Here is a 16219-nt window from a genome sequence, read left to right as displayed (position 1 = left end):
AAACATGAGAGGGAATAGTGGTAGGTGTACCATGCAATTCTAACATTTGAGAGTGGTGAATTAAGTATCATGCAAACCCCCCAAAAATAAATAAATAAATAAATAAATAATAATAAGCCCTGTGATGACCTGGCGACTTGTCCAGGGTGTACCCTGCCTTTCGCCCGTAGTCAGCTGGGATAGGCTCCAGCTTGCTTGCGACCCTGTAAAACAGGATAAAGCGGCTAGAGATAACGAGATGAGATGAGAATAATAATAAGAATTCAACATTTTATAGGACATGAGAAGGACGAGATGCACCGAAAAGCATTCAGTTATATCCATCATGAGATCAGACAGGCTGACCTCGGCGTGGAATCTGCACACTGAGTAGCTAAGCTTGAGAGCTAACATGAATATATAATTATATAATTATATAATTTATAAGTTATATAATTTATAACATTTAGCATGATGAGTGACATCAGAATGGCCATTCAGGTGGGCAGGTTGGCTGTGACAGCAGGGTGTTCATCTCACCTCCCTCTTACTTCCCTCATAACACTACATTAGGGACCTGACTGAGTAATCAGATTAAAGAATTAGAGTGATATAGATGTGCATTAGTTGTCCACTAATGGGTTGTGCTAATGCTTCATAGTCATTATGTGGTGCTTTATGAGTCTGTGTTATGAAATTATATAACATTGTACAAGGGCACATAATGATGGAAAACTCAGACACCAAAACATGTCTGTGTATATTTAGTTGTTTATGACATTCATTTGTACTCAGTGTTAAATCATTTCACAGGCATTAATAATGTGGGAAATGATATCATTGGACATGACAGTGTGATACAAAACTGCTTTGTTAAGTTTGAGAAACAGATAACATGGCATGTCAGTGTTTCGCTTTTTCAGAAAACCTTCCCCCCCCATCAGCTTTCTGCTGCTTGTAGGCACACTCCTCCAAAAAGTCTTCAATTACAACAAAACATTCAGTATTGTTTTTTGCGAACTTACAATTATAAACTTAAAAGTTTTTGCTCCTGTGATGTAACACTGATTAGATCTACAGTGGTGCTTGAAAGTTTGTGAACCCTTTAGAATTTTCTATATTTCTGCATAAATATGACCTAAAACATCATCAGATTTTCACACAAGTCCTAAAAGTACATAAAGAGAACCCAGTTAAACAAATGAGACAAAATATTATACTTGGTCATTTATTTATTGAGGAAAATTATCCCATATCTATGAGTGGCAAAAGTATGTGAACCTCTAGGATTAGCAGTTAATTTGAAGGTGAAATTAGAGTCAGGTGTTTTCAATCACTGGGATGACAATCAGCTGTGAGTGGGCACCCTGTTTTATTTAAAGAACAGGGATCTATCAAAGTCTGATCTTACACTTCCACAAACATGTGTTGTGATCATGGCACGAACAAAGGAGATTTCTGAGGACCTCAGAAAAAGCATTGTTGATGCTCATCAGGCTGGAAAAGGTTACAAAACCATCTCTAAAGAGTTTGGACTCCACCAATCCATAGTCAGACAGATTGTGTACAAATGGAAGAAATTCAAGACCACTGTTACCCTCCCCAGGAGTGGTCGACCAACAAAGATCACTCCAAGAGCAAGGTGTGTAATAGTCGGTGAGGTCACAAAGGACCCCAGGGTAACTTCTAAGCAACTGAAGGCCTCTCTCACATTGGCTAATGTTCATGAGTCCACCATCAGGAGAACACTGAACAACAATGGTGTGCATGGCAGGGTTGCAAGGAGAAAGCCACTGCTCTCCAAAAAGAACATTGCTGCTCGTCTGAAGTTTGCTAAAGATCACGTGGACAAGCCAGAAAGCTATTGGAAAAATGTTTTGTGGACAGATGAGACCAAAATAGAACTTTCTGGTTTAAATGAGAGGCTTTATGTTTGGAGAAAGGAAAACACTGCATTCCAGCATAAAAACCTTATCCCACCTGTGAAACATGGTGGTGGTAGTATCATGATTTGGGCCTGTTTTGCTGCATCTGGGCCAGGATGGCTTGCCATAATTGATGGAACAATGAATTCTGAATTATACCAGCGAATTCTAAAGGAAAATGTCAGGACATCTGTCCATGAACTGAATCTCAAGAGAAGGTGGGTCATGCAGCAAGACAACGACCCTAAGCACAGAAGTTGTTCTACCAAAGAATGGATAAAGAAGAATAAAATTAATGTAATGGAATGGCCAAGTCAAAGTCCTGACCTTAATCCAATCGAAATGTTGTGGAAGGACCTGAAACGAGCAGTTCATGTGAGGAAACCCACCAACATCCCAGAGTTGAAGCTGTTCTGTACGGAGGAATTCCTCCAAGTCAGTGTGCAGGACTGATCAACAGTTACTGGAAATGTTTAGTTGCAGTTATAGCTGCACAAGGGGTCACAGCAGATACTGAAAGCAAAGGTTCACATACTTTTGTGACTCACAGATATATATTTGTTGCAGTTCGTAGGAGGGGGAGGAGCACAGAAAACCGGCAGGCCAGAATAAAGTTCAATGACTCTTTGATTTTGCTCTTTTCAGATGCAAAATTCACTCTCTTCCATGCACGCGCGCACACACACACACACACACACAAGTCGTCTGGTTCAGGAGAGAGCTCTCTTCCTCTGCTCTCTCTCTCCTTATATAGGGCGCGGTCACTGGGAAGACACACAAACACAGGTTAATTGACATCAGGTGTAGTGATTCTGCCACTTACCTTCCCTGACTCCGCCCTCCGGTCACAGACCGGCGCTTGACCACGCCCCCGCTGCCACAGTATTATTGGATCATTTTCCTCAATAAATAAATGACCAAGTATAACATTTTGTCTCATTTGTTTAACTGGGTTCTCTTTATGTACTTTTAGGACTTGTGTGAAAATCTGATGATGTTTTAGGTCATATTTATGCAGAAATATAGAAAATCCTAAGGGGTTCACAAACTTTCAAGCACCACTGTATCTATAGCCAAAAACCTTTGTATCATGAAGGGATTCATCATGCTGTCTCATGTTTGAGAGCTTGTTGTTTGCTTTCAATAATTTTTTCTCAAATTCCTTTGTCCTAATTTTCTGTTAGTAACCAAAATCAATATGTGATTGGAGGCACAAAAGTCCTTCTATTTTGCTACTTTCTGTGTCGCTTTTTGCTAAACAGCTGCACACTGCACAAGTCAAATTCATTACACAATATCTTCACTTAGAGTAAGGTACAGAGATTATTTTGTCAAGTATAAAATACTAATTATAGAAATAGTAATTATTTTTTAGTAATTATTTTCCTGCTAGTAACATATTTTAGTAAGAAAATGTCAGTAATGCTGTCGAGAGTGCCAGTCCAAACCCAACTACAAACATGACCGCTCAGAACTACAACACCCACGAACCACAGTGCCCTCTATCACCTGTTTACATCTGTGACTCGTTTCCTGGTTCATCAGCCCCTGCTATATAAAACACCGCTCCCACTCTCACTCGATGCAAAATATCGTTCAGTGTTCATTCCTGTCATACCGACCCTTTATTCTACTGCCTGCTTTACTGTGTTCTCGATCCTCACTCTTGTATCTTTCTCGTTATTCTCTAGCCCTGTCCGCATTGCCCCGTCTACTGATCGATCGACCCTTGCCTGTCCCACAACCTTGATTCTAGTCTTGCGTTTTGGCTTTGTCTCCAGTTTGCTTTCCCTGCTCTCCCCTGCACATACATCCGTAAGTGCCTGTATCCTGACAGGATACTTCGCTGCAATGGATGCAGCAAAGGAGGCGAGGCAAACTGTTCTGAGCACTCAGGGGCGCCTCTTGGGGGAACATCAGCAGATGCTCGCCAATCTCAACATTAAAATGGCTCAGCTAGCTGCTGTGATGTTGCAGGCCCTCCCAATGCACCTCAAAATCCCCCCCAAGTTCCATACTTCAGCTTCCATGCCCAGAGAAATATACCGGGGATGCAAGCAGCTATAAGGGATTTTTGCTTTAATGCTCCATGTACTTCTCTACAATCCAGCACATCTCCAACAAACGTAAGATCGCAAGGTTTCTTTCGTTCTTGACTGGCAAGGCAATGCAGTGGGCCAGCGTGGTGTGGAGGAGTGGAGGGGAGCACGCAACCTCGTATGATCGTTTCCTCGCACTATTGCAGCATGTGTTTGATCATGAACCTGAGGGAATTGAGGTCGGTGAGAGCCTATTGACTATCACACAGAGCTCTAGGAGAGTTGCCGACTATGCTCTAGATTTCCAAATTCTCGCAGCAGCCAGCAGATGGAATGAGCCGGCTCTGCTGTTTTCTGCCAGGGGCTCCACCCTGCTATATTGAGTGAGCTGGTGTGCCGTGATGAACATCTCACCTTAGATGCCCTGATTGATCTCGCGATTCGGCTGGATCATCTACCGTACTATCCACTCGCCCGTCACTCAAGGAGGAGGCCATGCCCACTTCAACCACCGATGCTTCCACATCCATGGAGGTCTCACAAACTTCTCTGAAATGCTCCAAATGAGATTGGAGGAAGAGAGAGAGCCTGTGTTTCTACTGCAAGAGTGCCAACCATCAGATAATTCAGTGTCCAGTCTGCCCACCACGCACCAGCTCTGCGGAGACTGAGGCTGACCCAGTGAGTCCAGTGAAATCATTTAGAGCTCAGTCTTTCAAGGTTCCTGTATTGCTGAAACAGCCTTCCTCAACCCAAGTGCTTTCTTCATTTATTGACTCAGGGGCGGAGGGGAACTTCATCGACAACTCAGTCATCCAGAAGTTCAGTTTGCCCACAAACCCTCTACAGAGTCCACTCAGCATTAGGACAATTGATGGAGACCCAATAGGGGATGACCTCATCACCACCCAGACCACTCCCATGCATATTCAGGCAGGAGCCCTCCATTCAGAGCTAATCTTACTCCTAGTTACCACTACCATACATCATGACATCATTCTGGGTTATCCTTGGCTGCAACTTCACAAATCGCTCATCTCCTGGCAGAATAAGGAGATTCTCCAATGGTCCCGACCTGTTTTCAGAACTGTCTTCAGCGTCCTCAGCTAAGTCTCTCCTCCACCTCTGTAGAGAGTCCCCAGCCTGACTCCCTAGAAGGGGTCCCAGAGTGTTACCTGGACCTAAGGGAGGTCTTCAGTAAGGGTAAGGTGTGCAGCCTACCACCACGCCACTCCTACGACTGTGCCATTTACCTCCTACTGGACACTTCTCCACCACACAGTTGCTTCTACCCTCTGTCCCAGATGAAACAAGTGGCAATGGAGGAGTACATACAAGAGGCCCTCAAGCAAGGGTACATACTGGTATGCCTGTCTACATCACCTGCACTGGTGGGGTTCTTCTTCATGGAGAAGAAAGGGGGTGGCCTCCGCCCATGTATAGACTTTTGAGGACTCAATCAGATCTCAGTGAAGTACCCATATCCTCTTCTTTTGGTGCCCTTGGCTTTAGAACAGCTCCATAGCACCAAGGTGTTTTCTAAGCTAGACCTATGCAGTGCCTACAACCCGGTCCATATCTGAAAAGGAGATGAGTGGAAGACAGCCTTCAGCACCAACATCGGCCATTTTAAGTACCGGGTGATGCCATATGGCCTTTCTTCGGCACCAAGTGTGTTCCAGTGTCTCATCAATGATGTACTTTAAGACGTGTTAGGGAGATATGTGGTGGCATACATCGATGATATCCTGATCTACTCCCCAGGTGAAGAGAGCCATCTCCTACACGTCCGATAAAGAAAACCACCTTTATGTCAAAGCCGAGAAGCACAAGTTTCACATGCATCAGATCTCCTTTCTGGGGTACATCAGTGCAGAGAGGGTCAGTATGGACCCCTCCAAGGTCTCTGCGGTGACTTCCTGGCAGATGCCCACTTCAGTCAAGGAGCTCCAACGCTTCCTAGGTTTTGCAAATTTCTATCGCCGTTTCATTAGAAATTTCAGTACTCACATGGCGCCCTTGACCTCCCTGTTAAAGAAGGGACCAAAGTGCCTCCACTGGACCCCTGCAGCTGAAGAGACCTTCAACAAGCTCAAAACTGCCTTCACCACAGCCCCGATCCTCCAACACCTTGACCCTGCCCAACCTTTCACGGTCGAGGTCGATGCCTCCGAGACAGGTGTAGGAGGGGTCCTCTCGCAGGGCTTCGGTGAGAAGCCCAAGCTCCACCCTCTCACATTCTTCTCAAAGAAACTCACCTCAGCAGAGAGGAACTATGGCATCAGGAACAGAGAACTACTCACTATCAAGCTTGCTCTGGAGGAATAGAGACACTGGCTGGAGGGAGCCATTTACCCCTTCGTCATATGGATCATAAGAACTTGGAATATCTCAAGAAGGCCAAGAGACTTAACCCACGCCAAGCCCAATGGGCTCTGTTTTTCACGTGCTTCCACTTCACAATATCCTATCTTCCAGGCACCAAGAACACTAAGGTGGACCCCCTGTCATGTGTCTTCAGCTCATCTCCTCACGACCCTGAACCTCACCCCATCCTCATGCCTGAATGCTTCATCCAAGCAATTTTATGGGACCTAGACAAGGAGATAAGGGAGTCGCAACCACAGACTCCTCCAACTAACTGCCCACCTGGCCACCTGTATGTCCCCAACCATCTCCGAGGTGAACTCATCACTTGGGCACATGCATCTCCTGCCACCAGTCACCCAAGCAGTCATCGTACTCACCAACTGCTATGGAACAAGTACTGGTGGGAGAATATGTTGACTGAGATCATCCATTTTGTCTTCTTGTGTACGGAGTGCGCACAAGCCAAGGTACCGCAAACACCTCCCGCTGGTAAACTATGCCCTCTGTATCTCAGAGACCCTGAGCTCACTTGGCCGTCGACTTTATTACTGACCTACCACCATCCCAGGGTAACACTACCATCCTGGTCATCATCGACAGATTCTCCAAGGCACTGAGACTCATCCCATTACCCGGCATCCCCACAGTTTTCCACACTGCTGAACTGTTATTCCAGTATGCAAGGCAAGTTTATTTATATAGCGCATTTCATACACAGTGGCAGTTCAATGTGCTTTACAGAGGTAAAAGCAAAACAGTAAACAATAGAAAATAAAATTACATAAAATAAAGGGGGAAGAAGAGAGAAAAAAATAATAAGAATTAAAGAATAGTAGAAATACAATAATAAAATGAAGTAAAAGTTCAGTAAAAAACAGCAGAATAAAATAGAATAAAAGTTAAGTAAAGTTTAAAACATGCAGAGACTGTAAAAGTTAAGTAAAGTTTAAAACACGTAAAGATGATGATATTTATCAGTTAGCAGAAAGCATCTGAAAACAGCTTGGTCTTTAATCTAGATTTAAAGCTGCCAACAGCAGGAGCATGTTTAATGTCCTCTGGGAGTTGGTTCCATAGCTGTACTGCATAGTAGCTAAAAGTTGCTTCACCACACTTTGTTTTAACAACAGGTTTTACCAGTAAATTTGCATTCAGAATACTTTGGCATACCAGAGGACATCTCAGCAACCATGGCCCTCAGTTCATCTCTCATCTTTGGGCCAGTTTCATGGAGCAGTTGGGTGTCTCAATGAGCCTCACATCTGGATATCAACCCCAGTCCAACAGCCAGGTAGAGAGGGCTAACCAGGAAATAGGATGTTTCCTCAGAATCTTCTGCATGCGGAATCAGGGGGACTGGGCCCGTTTCATCCCGTGGGCCGAGTATGCACAGAACTCTCTGAAGCACTCTGCTACACAACTAACACCTTTCAGGCCTTTATTCTACTGCCTGCTTTATTGTGTTCTTGACCCTTGCTCTCATATCTTTCTCATTATTCTCTAGCCCTGTCCGCATTGCCCCGTCTACTGATCGATCAACCCTTGCCTGTCCCACAACCTTGATTCTAGTCTTGCATTTTGGCTTTGTCTCCAGTTTACTTTCCCTGCTCTCCCTTGCACATACAGTGGATCTAAAAAGTGTACACACCCTGTTAAAATGATAGGTTTTTCTGATGTAAAAAAATGAGACCAGGAAAAATAATTTCAAAACTTTTCCCACCTTTAATGTGACCTTTAACCTGTACAATTCAATTGAAAAACAAACAAATCTGTTAGGGGGAAAAACAAAAAATAAAAAAAAATGTACAATAACCTGGTTGCATAAGTGTGCACACCCTTAAACTAATACTTTGTTGAAGCACCTTTTGATTTAATTCCAAGATTCAGTCTTTTTGGGTTCACACCTGCCATCAATTAAAATGACTCTGATTAACCCCAAATAAAGTTCAGACATTTACTCAGTTGTATCCTCCAGCCAAAAGCATGGTTCGCAGAGAGCTTACAAAGCAGAAAAGGGATCTCATTGTTGAAAGGTATCAGTCAGGAGAAGGGTGCAAAAAAAAAATTTCCATAGCATTAGATACCATGGAGCACAGTGATAACAGTCATCAAGAAGTGGAGAAAATATGGGACAACAGTGACATCACTGAGAATTGGACGCCCCTCCAAAATAGATGAAAAGACAAGACGAAAACTGGTCAGGAAGGCTGCCAAGAGGCCTACAGCAATACTGAAAGAGCTGCAGGAATTTCTGGCAAGTACTGGTTGTGTACTACATGTGACAACAATCTCCCATATTCTCCATATGTCTGGACTACGGGGTAGGGTCAAAGAAAAACATCCAGGCCTGGCTAAATTTTGCAAAAAAAAAAGCATCAACTCTCCCAAAAGCATGGGGGAAAATGTGTTATGGTCTGATGAAACCAATGTTGAACTTTTTGGCCACAATTCCAAAAGGTATGTTTGGCGCAAAAACAATACTGCACATCACCAAAAGAACACCATACCCACGGTGAAGCACGGTGGTGGCAGCATCATGTTTTGGGGTTGTTTTTCTTCAGCTGGAACAAGGGGCTTTAGTCAAGGTGGAGGGAATTATGAACAGCTCTAAATATCAGTCAATTTTGGCCCAAAACCTTCAGGTGTCTGTTAGAAAGCTGAAGATGAAGAGGAATTTCATCTTTCAGCACGACAATGACCCCCCAAAAATTTTGGAATAGCCCAGCCTGAGCCCAGACTTAGATTCAGTTGAAAATCTGTGGGGTGACCTGAAGAGGGCTGTGCACAAGAGATGTCCTCGCAATCTGACAGATTTGGAGCACTTTTGCAAGGAAGAGTGGGCAAGTATTGCCAAGTCTAGATGTGGCAGGCTGATAGACTCCTACCCAAAAAGACTGAAAGCTGTAATTAAATCAAAAGGTGCTTCAACAAAATATTAATTTAAGGGTGTGCACACTTATGCAACCAACTTATTGTATGTATGTATATATATATATTATTTTTTTTTTCATGTTTTTCCCCCAACAGATTTCTTTGTTTTTCAATTGAATTGTACAGATTATAGGTCACATTAAAGGTGGGAAAAGTTTTGAAATTATTTATCGTGGTCTCTTTTTTTTTACATCAGAAAAACCTATCATTTTAACAAGGTGTGTACACTTTTTATATCCACTGTACATCCGTAAGTGCCTGCACCCTGACAGATAAATATATTTTACCAAAAAAACTATGAGGGAATGTGTTTATTTAGGTTATTATTTACCATGGTGTCTGCTTGTAAATATCACACTGGGTAAGGAATCAGTTAAATGTCAAAGTTTGACCAAGGGATGGGCTTTTGCAAGCCTCCAGCCATAATATTCTATTATCCTTATGCATCACACTACTTGCATTTAGCGGACACTCTTACCCAGAGTGACGTACAACATACCTAGAGCAGCCTGGGGAGCAGTTGGGGGTTAGGTGCCTTGCTCAAGGGCACTTCAGCCATTCCTGCTTGTCCAGGGAATCAAATCAGCAACCTTTTGGTGCCAAAGCTGCTTCTCTAACCATTAGGCCATGGCGTCCCCTAACATTACTGCTATATACCATAATTCTTTATTCATATCTGTTAAGCTCAATACACAGTGCTACTATTTCTTTCATATTATGTCCACAATATAGATTTTTGTATTTTATCCTTCCCTTAAATTATATTATTATTATTATTAATCATCATCATCTCCTCAATTTATATAGCGCCTTTCTCACACCCAATGTCGGCTTAACTATTTTGGTCGGAGTCTTACTACAAGGTCAGTTGGTCTTACTACAAGGTCGAAGTAACTGCTTTGTTGTTGGAACTCTGCAACTCAAGAATTTAATTCACCTTTTATACTTGATGTGATAATACATCTAAATCAATATCAAATCAAATATATAATCAAATATACCTTAAGAGTTGTACTTTTGTATTTCAACACAAGTAATGAATTCGAAGCTGTAAGCCATATTTATCTGTGTATTTTCTTTTATGGAGTAGTATTTGAACATTTACTTGAATAAGGATGTTATGTAATCCCTTTCTTCCATCCTCCCTCCATTTTCATTTTTACCTCCGCCAAGGAGGTTATGTTTTCGGTAGCGTTTGTTTGTTTGTTTATTGGTTTGTCTTTTAGCAACATTACGGAAAAAGTAATGAACGAATTGCTCTGAAATTTTTTCCAGAGGTGTGACTGGGCACAAGTAACAATCCATTAAATTTTGGTGGTGATCCGGATCACCTTCTGGATCCCGGATTTTTTTAAAGGGTTAATTTTTTCCCCATTGAAATGAATAGGCGCGCAACGCAAAAAACAGATTTTTCCTTCTGTAGGCCAAACTGTTAGGTGTAAAGTCATGAAACTTGGTACACTGATAGAGTGGACCCTGATTGATTTTGTCAAGTTTCATGTTGGTACGTCTCATGCTATAGTGCCACCAACTGATCACAATCTTACATGTGTTCATGCACGTAACTTTTGATCCATATGTCCGATTTTCATAAGTCTGGTGCCGTTGGAATCCTTGGAGCCAGACGATTCCAACGCACCCTATGATGTAATTCTCCGTCTCATTAGATTTTCCGCCATTTTGAATTTTGTCCAAAGTGAAGGTAGAGTGACCCTGGCCACATGTTTTGTCCGATCATCACGAAACTTGGCACACATGATCTCCAGTCCATGCCTAATGAAGAACATTCATTTCGCTCTCATAGGTCGAAGCATTCGGCCGTGGCAGCCAATCAAAATCGATGGTGAAACCACCAAACAGGATGTGAGCTCATATCACGGAAACGCTTTGACATATCAAGACCATATTTAGTGGCATGACTTTGGACACCATCCAAACTACCCTCATCAAATATGGTGTGATTTGGCCACTAGGGGCATCACAATTAGCAAAAACCTATTTTGGCTCATATCTCAGAAACGCTTTGACATATCAAGACCATATTTGTTGAGATGACTTTCGGCACCAGTTCATGTACCCTCATCAAATTTGGTGTCACTTGGCCACTAGGGGGCGCCACAATGAGCAAAAACATGTTTTGGGTCATATCTCTTTACGGATTTAGAATTACATCGACATTTTCATGTTAGTGATGCTCTGGGATGTCCCTGTAAAGAACCTTGCCAGCCTGTCATCTCCGTATGAGAATCCGCCTTGTGTCTTGGCCAAACTTTCGCGTGTTGACACAAAACTTGTCATGTGGGCGTGCGGTCGCCTCTCTTGCCGGGTTGCCATGGCGGCGCACCTGAGCAAGCACACTTTCGCATTTTCTCTGGAAATGCATTCTACTTACTATTATTACCTCCGCCAGGGAGGTTATGTTTTCGGTAGCATTGGCTTGTTTGTTTGTTGGTTTGTCTGTTAGCAACATTATGGAAAAAGTAATGAACGGATTGCTCTGAAATTTTTTCCAGAGGTGTGACTGGGCACAAGTAACAATCCATTAAATTTTGGCGGTGATCCGGATCACCTCCTGGATCCCGGATTTTTTTAAAGGATTCTTGGCAGAGGTCTGCGCTCTCCGAGCGCTTTTCTAGTTGTAATTTGAACTTGTGATCTCAAGATGTTAGGGTGAACACTTTTCTGTCGTGCCCTATTTTGTGTCCTTCTGAAAGCTCTGTCACAGATACATGTGGTTACTTACAGGAGGGTCTTGATCAGTTGCAAACACTGTTGTGATTAACGTTCCCTTCTCAGCATTAGGAGCCACCATGCCTTTATAAAGAGGCCGAGCGAAGACTGGAGTATAATCATTCATATCCTGAAACACACACACACACACACACACACACACACACACACACACGCGGTTCAGACAATCATCTATATATATATCTGTGTACACACAGAAGATTATTATCCATCTAAAGTATGACATGAAGATGTATGGAGACGTAATTACTTGAACACTGCTATTTTTCTTTCAAGCACCTGAATGACACTTAGATTTACCTAACCTAAAGAACACTAATCTATATTCACAATGTGTTGGAAAGATGTTTCATTGTGGGTTATAATTTTAACATGGAAAGAAGAATTTTGAAAAATAAATCAACACTTTATTTGTAAAAAAAAAAAAGTGTATATATAAGGCAGCACAGTGGTGTAGTGGTTAGCGCTGTCACCTCACAGCAAGAAGGTCCGGGTTCAAGCCCTGTGGCTGGCAAGGGCCTTTCTGTGTGGAGTTTGCATGTTCTCCCCGTGTCCGCATGGTTTTCCTCCGGGTGCTCCGGTTTCCCCCACAGTCCAAAGACATGCGGGTTAGGTTAACTGGTGACTCTAAATTGGCCGTAGGTCTGAGTGTGAATGGTTGTGTGTCTATGTGTCAGCCCTGTGATGACCTGGCGACTTGTCCAGGGTGTACCCCGCCTTTCGCCCGTAGTCAGCTGGAATAGGCTCCAGCTTGCCTGCGACCCTGTAGAACAGGATAAAGCAGCTAGAGATAATGAGATGAGATAAGACTCTACAAACTGTTATTAAATGAAAAATACACTCTCATGAAGTGACCTGCCAAGTGTATTTTTAATCCACCCCACCATCAAAAAAAAACAAAAACACCTGCATCATTAGCATTCTGGCACAAACATACTTTCACTCAAATGCTATTCTATGCCACTTGAAAAAAAAAAAGATCAGTAAACAATACATAATTTTATCCCTTTTTTAATTTCTCTAATTTTATCTCTTTTCTAATACATAATTTCTTATTTCTTTTCTAAGAATGCCGTCTTCATGCACAAAGTTTAGACTTCAGACTTACTGGGCTCATGAAAGTTCTCATCTCTGCAAACATAATCAGGCTCACAAGTCGCATGGTAACACAATACATTAATGTGGGTATTTTCAAAATGCAAACAGTTTTACAAGGCTGTAAATTATTTAGGTTACTGAGAATACAGAAACATTTTGCATTTCAAAATGCCTGTTTCACTGTGTGGACATTGTAGATAAATTGCTTGCAATTTTATTCTGTGAGACTGGATTGCGGTTATTTATAATGATTATCTAGGTGTAACACAAAAACCTGGTTATAAATTTAATACATTTGAAGTTCTTCATACTCATATAATGCATGTATCCTCAAAAAATAAGTCTACCCAGTTAATTCCATTACTTATTATTTACAGGCCCCCGGGGCCATATTCTGAGTTTCTTTCTGAATTTGCAGATTTTATCTCAGATCTGGTTATTTCCTTAGACAAAGCTTTAGTTGTCAGAGATTTTAATATTCACTTCGATAACCCAGAAGACCCTTTAAAAACAGCGTTTGTATCCATTTTAGATTCAGTAGGGATTAATCAGAATGTCATAGGACCGACCCATAATGATGGTCACACCCTCGATCTAATACTAACATTCAGGTTAAATGTAGAAAATATAGTCATCTCATCTCATTCAAACTATGTCTGAGTAATAATATATGCAGCTCACCACGCTACTGTATTAAGCGTACATTCACGTCAACTACCACACAGAGCTTTATAAATGATCTCCCAGAGTTATCAACTTTGACTGGGTCACTGTCAGCCCCTGCAGAACTTGATCAGGCAACTGAATGCTTAGAGTCAACATTCTGCCATACCTTAGATAATGTAGCTCCTCTTAAAAGGAAAATGGTCAGAGACAAAAAATTAGCACCCTGGTATAATGATGACAGGCCCATATTAAAACAGACCACTCAAAAATTGGAACGTAAATGACGTCAAACAAAATTCGTAGTATTCAAAATAGCGTGGAAGGAGAGCTTCCTGAAGTATAGAAAAGCTCTTAGTGCTGCGAGATCAACATATCTCTCCTCCCTAATAGAAAATAAAAATAATCCTAGATTCCTATTTAATATTGTAGCAAAATTAACCAGGAAGAAAGTCCACTATAGACACATACATACCTGTAGTATGTAGTAGCAATGATTTCATGAATTCTTTTAATGACAAAATTGAGAATATCCGACAAAAATTCAAACTACTAATTTAAGGTCAGACAATGTAAGTGACCCTGTAGTTAACAATATAACTGTATCAGATCATCAGTTAGAATGTTTTACTCCCCTAAATGAAACTGAATTACTTTCATTAATCTCTGCATCAAAAGCCTCAACTTGTGTACTAGATCCCTTACCTACACGTTTATTCAAACAAAATAAATACCTGAAGTAATTGAACCGCTTCTAAAAATAATAAATTCTTCTCTTACGATTGGCTATGTACCCAAATCCTTTAAACTAGCAGTTATCAAACCCCTGATTTAAAAAACCTGACCTTGAGCCCTGTCAGCTGTCCAATTATCAGCCAATATCAAACCTCCCCTTTATCTCCAAGATCCTTGAAAAAGCTGTGGCACAGGAGTTATGCTCATATTTACATAGGAATAACATCCATGAAATGTATCAGTCAGGAATTAGACCTAAACATAGCACAGAAACAGCTTTGGTTAAAGTAGTAAATGACCTACTGTTGGCATCTGATCAGGGCTGTGTCTCGCTGCTTGTGTTGCTTGACCTTAGTGCAGCATTTGATACTATTGATCATTCCATTATTCTGGATAGACTAGAAAATGTTGTGGGAGTTAAGGGAACGGCCCTCTCCTGGCTCAGCTCTTATTTAACTAATCGCTGTCAGTATGTTGATATAAATGGTGATATTTCTAGACGTACTGAGGTAAAGTTTGGTGTTCCACAAGGTTCTGTCTTGGGTCCACTGCTTTTTTCTTTATATATATATATATATATATATATATATATATATATATATATATATATATATATATATATATATCTTACCTCTGGGTGATATTATTCATAAACATTGTATTAGTTTCCACTGTTATGCTGATGACACACAGTTGTATGTCTCTGCAAAACCTGATGAGAGACACCAGCTTAATAGAATTGAGGAATGTGTAAAGGACATGAGACACTGGATGCTTATTAATTTCCTTCTGCTTAACTCTGACAAGACTTAAGTACTTGTACTAGGACCACATGCAGCTAGAAGTAAGTTTTCTGATTACACAGTAACTCTGGGTGGCCTTTCTGTTTCTTCACGTGCAGCAGTAAAAGCCATCGGAGTGATTATTGACCCCAGTCTTTCATTTGAAATGCACATTGATAACATTACCTGGATAGCTTTCTTTCATCTCAGAAATATTGCTAAGATAAGAAATTTAATGCCACTACGTGACGCGGAAAAACTAGTTCATGCTTTTGTTACCTCCAGGTTGGATTATTGTAATGCCTTACTGTCTGGATGTTCCAATAAGTGCATAAACAAGCTCCAGTTAGTTCAAAATGCAGCAGCAAGAGTCCTTACTAGAACTAGAAAATATGACCACATCACCCCTGTCTTATCAACACTGCATTGGCTCCCAATCAAATTTCGTATTGATTATAAAGTACTACTATTGACATTTAAAGCACTGAATGGTCTCGCACCACAGTACCTGAGTGAACTTCTGCTCCTCTATGACCCACCACGCCTACTTAGATCAAAAGGTGCAGGCTATCTGCTGGTACCTTGTATAGTAAAGGCTACATCAGGGGGCAGAGCCTTTTCTTACAAAGCCCCACAGTTATGGAACAGCCTTCCAAGTAGTGCTCGGGAATCAGACACAGTCTCAGCATTTAAGTCTAGGCTGAAAACATATCTGTTTAGTCAAGCCTTTTGTTAATGGTGTTTATGAGGTAAAGGTGTAGATCTGGAGGGTCCTCAGACAGAGTGTTTTGGTAAACTGGGCTGTACCATATGGATGCTGTCAGTCCCCACTAACTTGCTCACTCGAGTTTTTTGACGGTGTAGTGGCTGGCTGCTTTATGTCCCGGGGCTCCCTCATGCCTGTGTTACCTTCTAGCTCTCCCCTTTTAGTTATGCTGTCATAGTT

At 41.6% G+C, this 16219-nt stretch overlaps 1 protein-coding gene across 1 annotated transcript in view; it reads right to left on the bottom strand.

Moving 5' to 3' along the window:
- Positions 1-16219, bottom strand: part of pcdh15a (protocadherin-related 15a) — a 396434-nt gene that overhangs the window by 158379 nt on the left and 221836 nt on the right. The window contains exon 21 of the mRNA XM_060924719.1: positions 11988-12104. Within this exon, the coding sequence (XP_060780702.1) occupies positions 11988-12104 (117 nt within the window). The remainder of the gene's footprint in view (positions 1-11987; positions 12105-16219) is intronic.

The sequence above is a fragment of the Neoarius graeffei genome, chromosome 7, assembly GCF_027579695.1.
Source record: "Neoarius graeffei isolate fNeoGra1 chromosome 7, fNeoGra1.pri, whole genome shotgun sequence".
Classification (NCBI taxonomy): Eukaryota; Metazoa; Chordata; class Actinopteri; order Siluriformes; family Ariidae; genus Neoarius; species Neoarius graeffei.
Note: the sequence above shows the minus strand (reverse complement) of the source record. Positions and strands in the feature narration are given on the sequence as shown.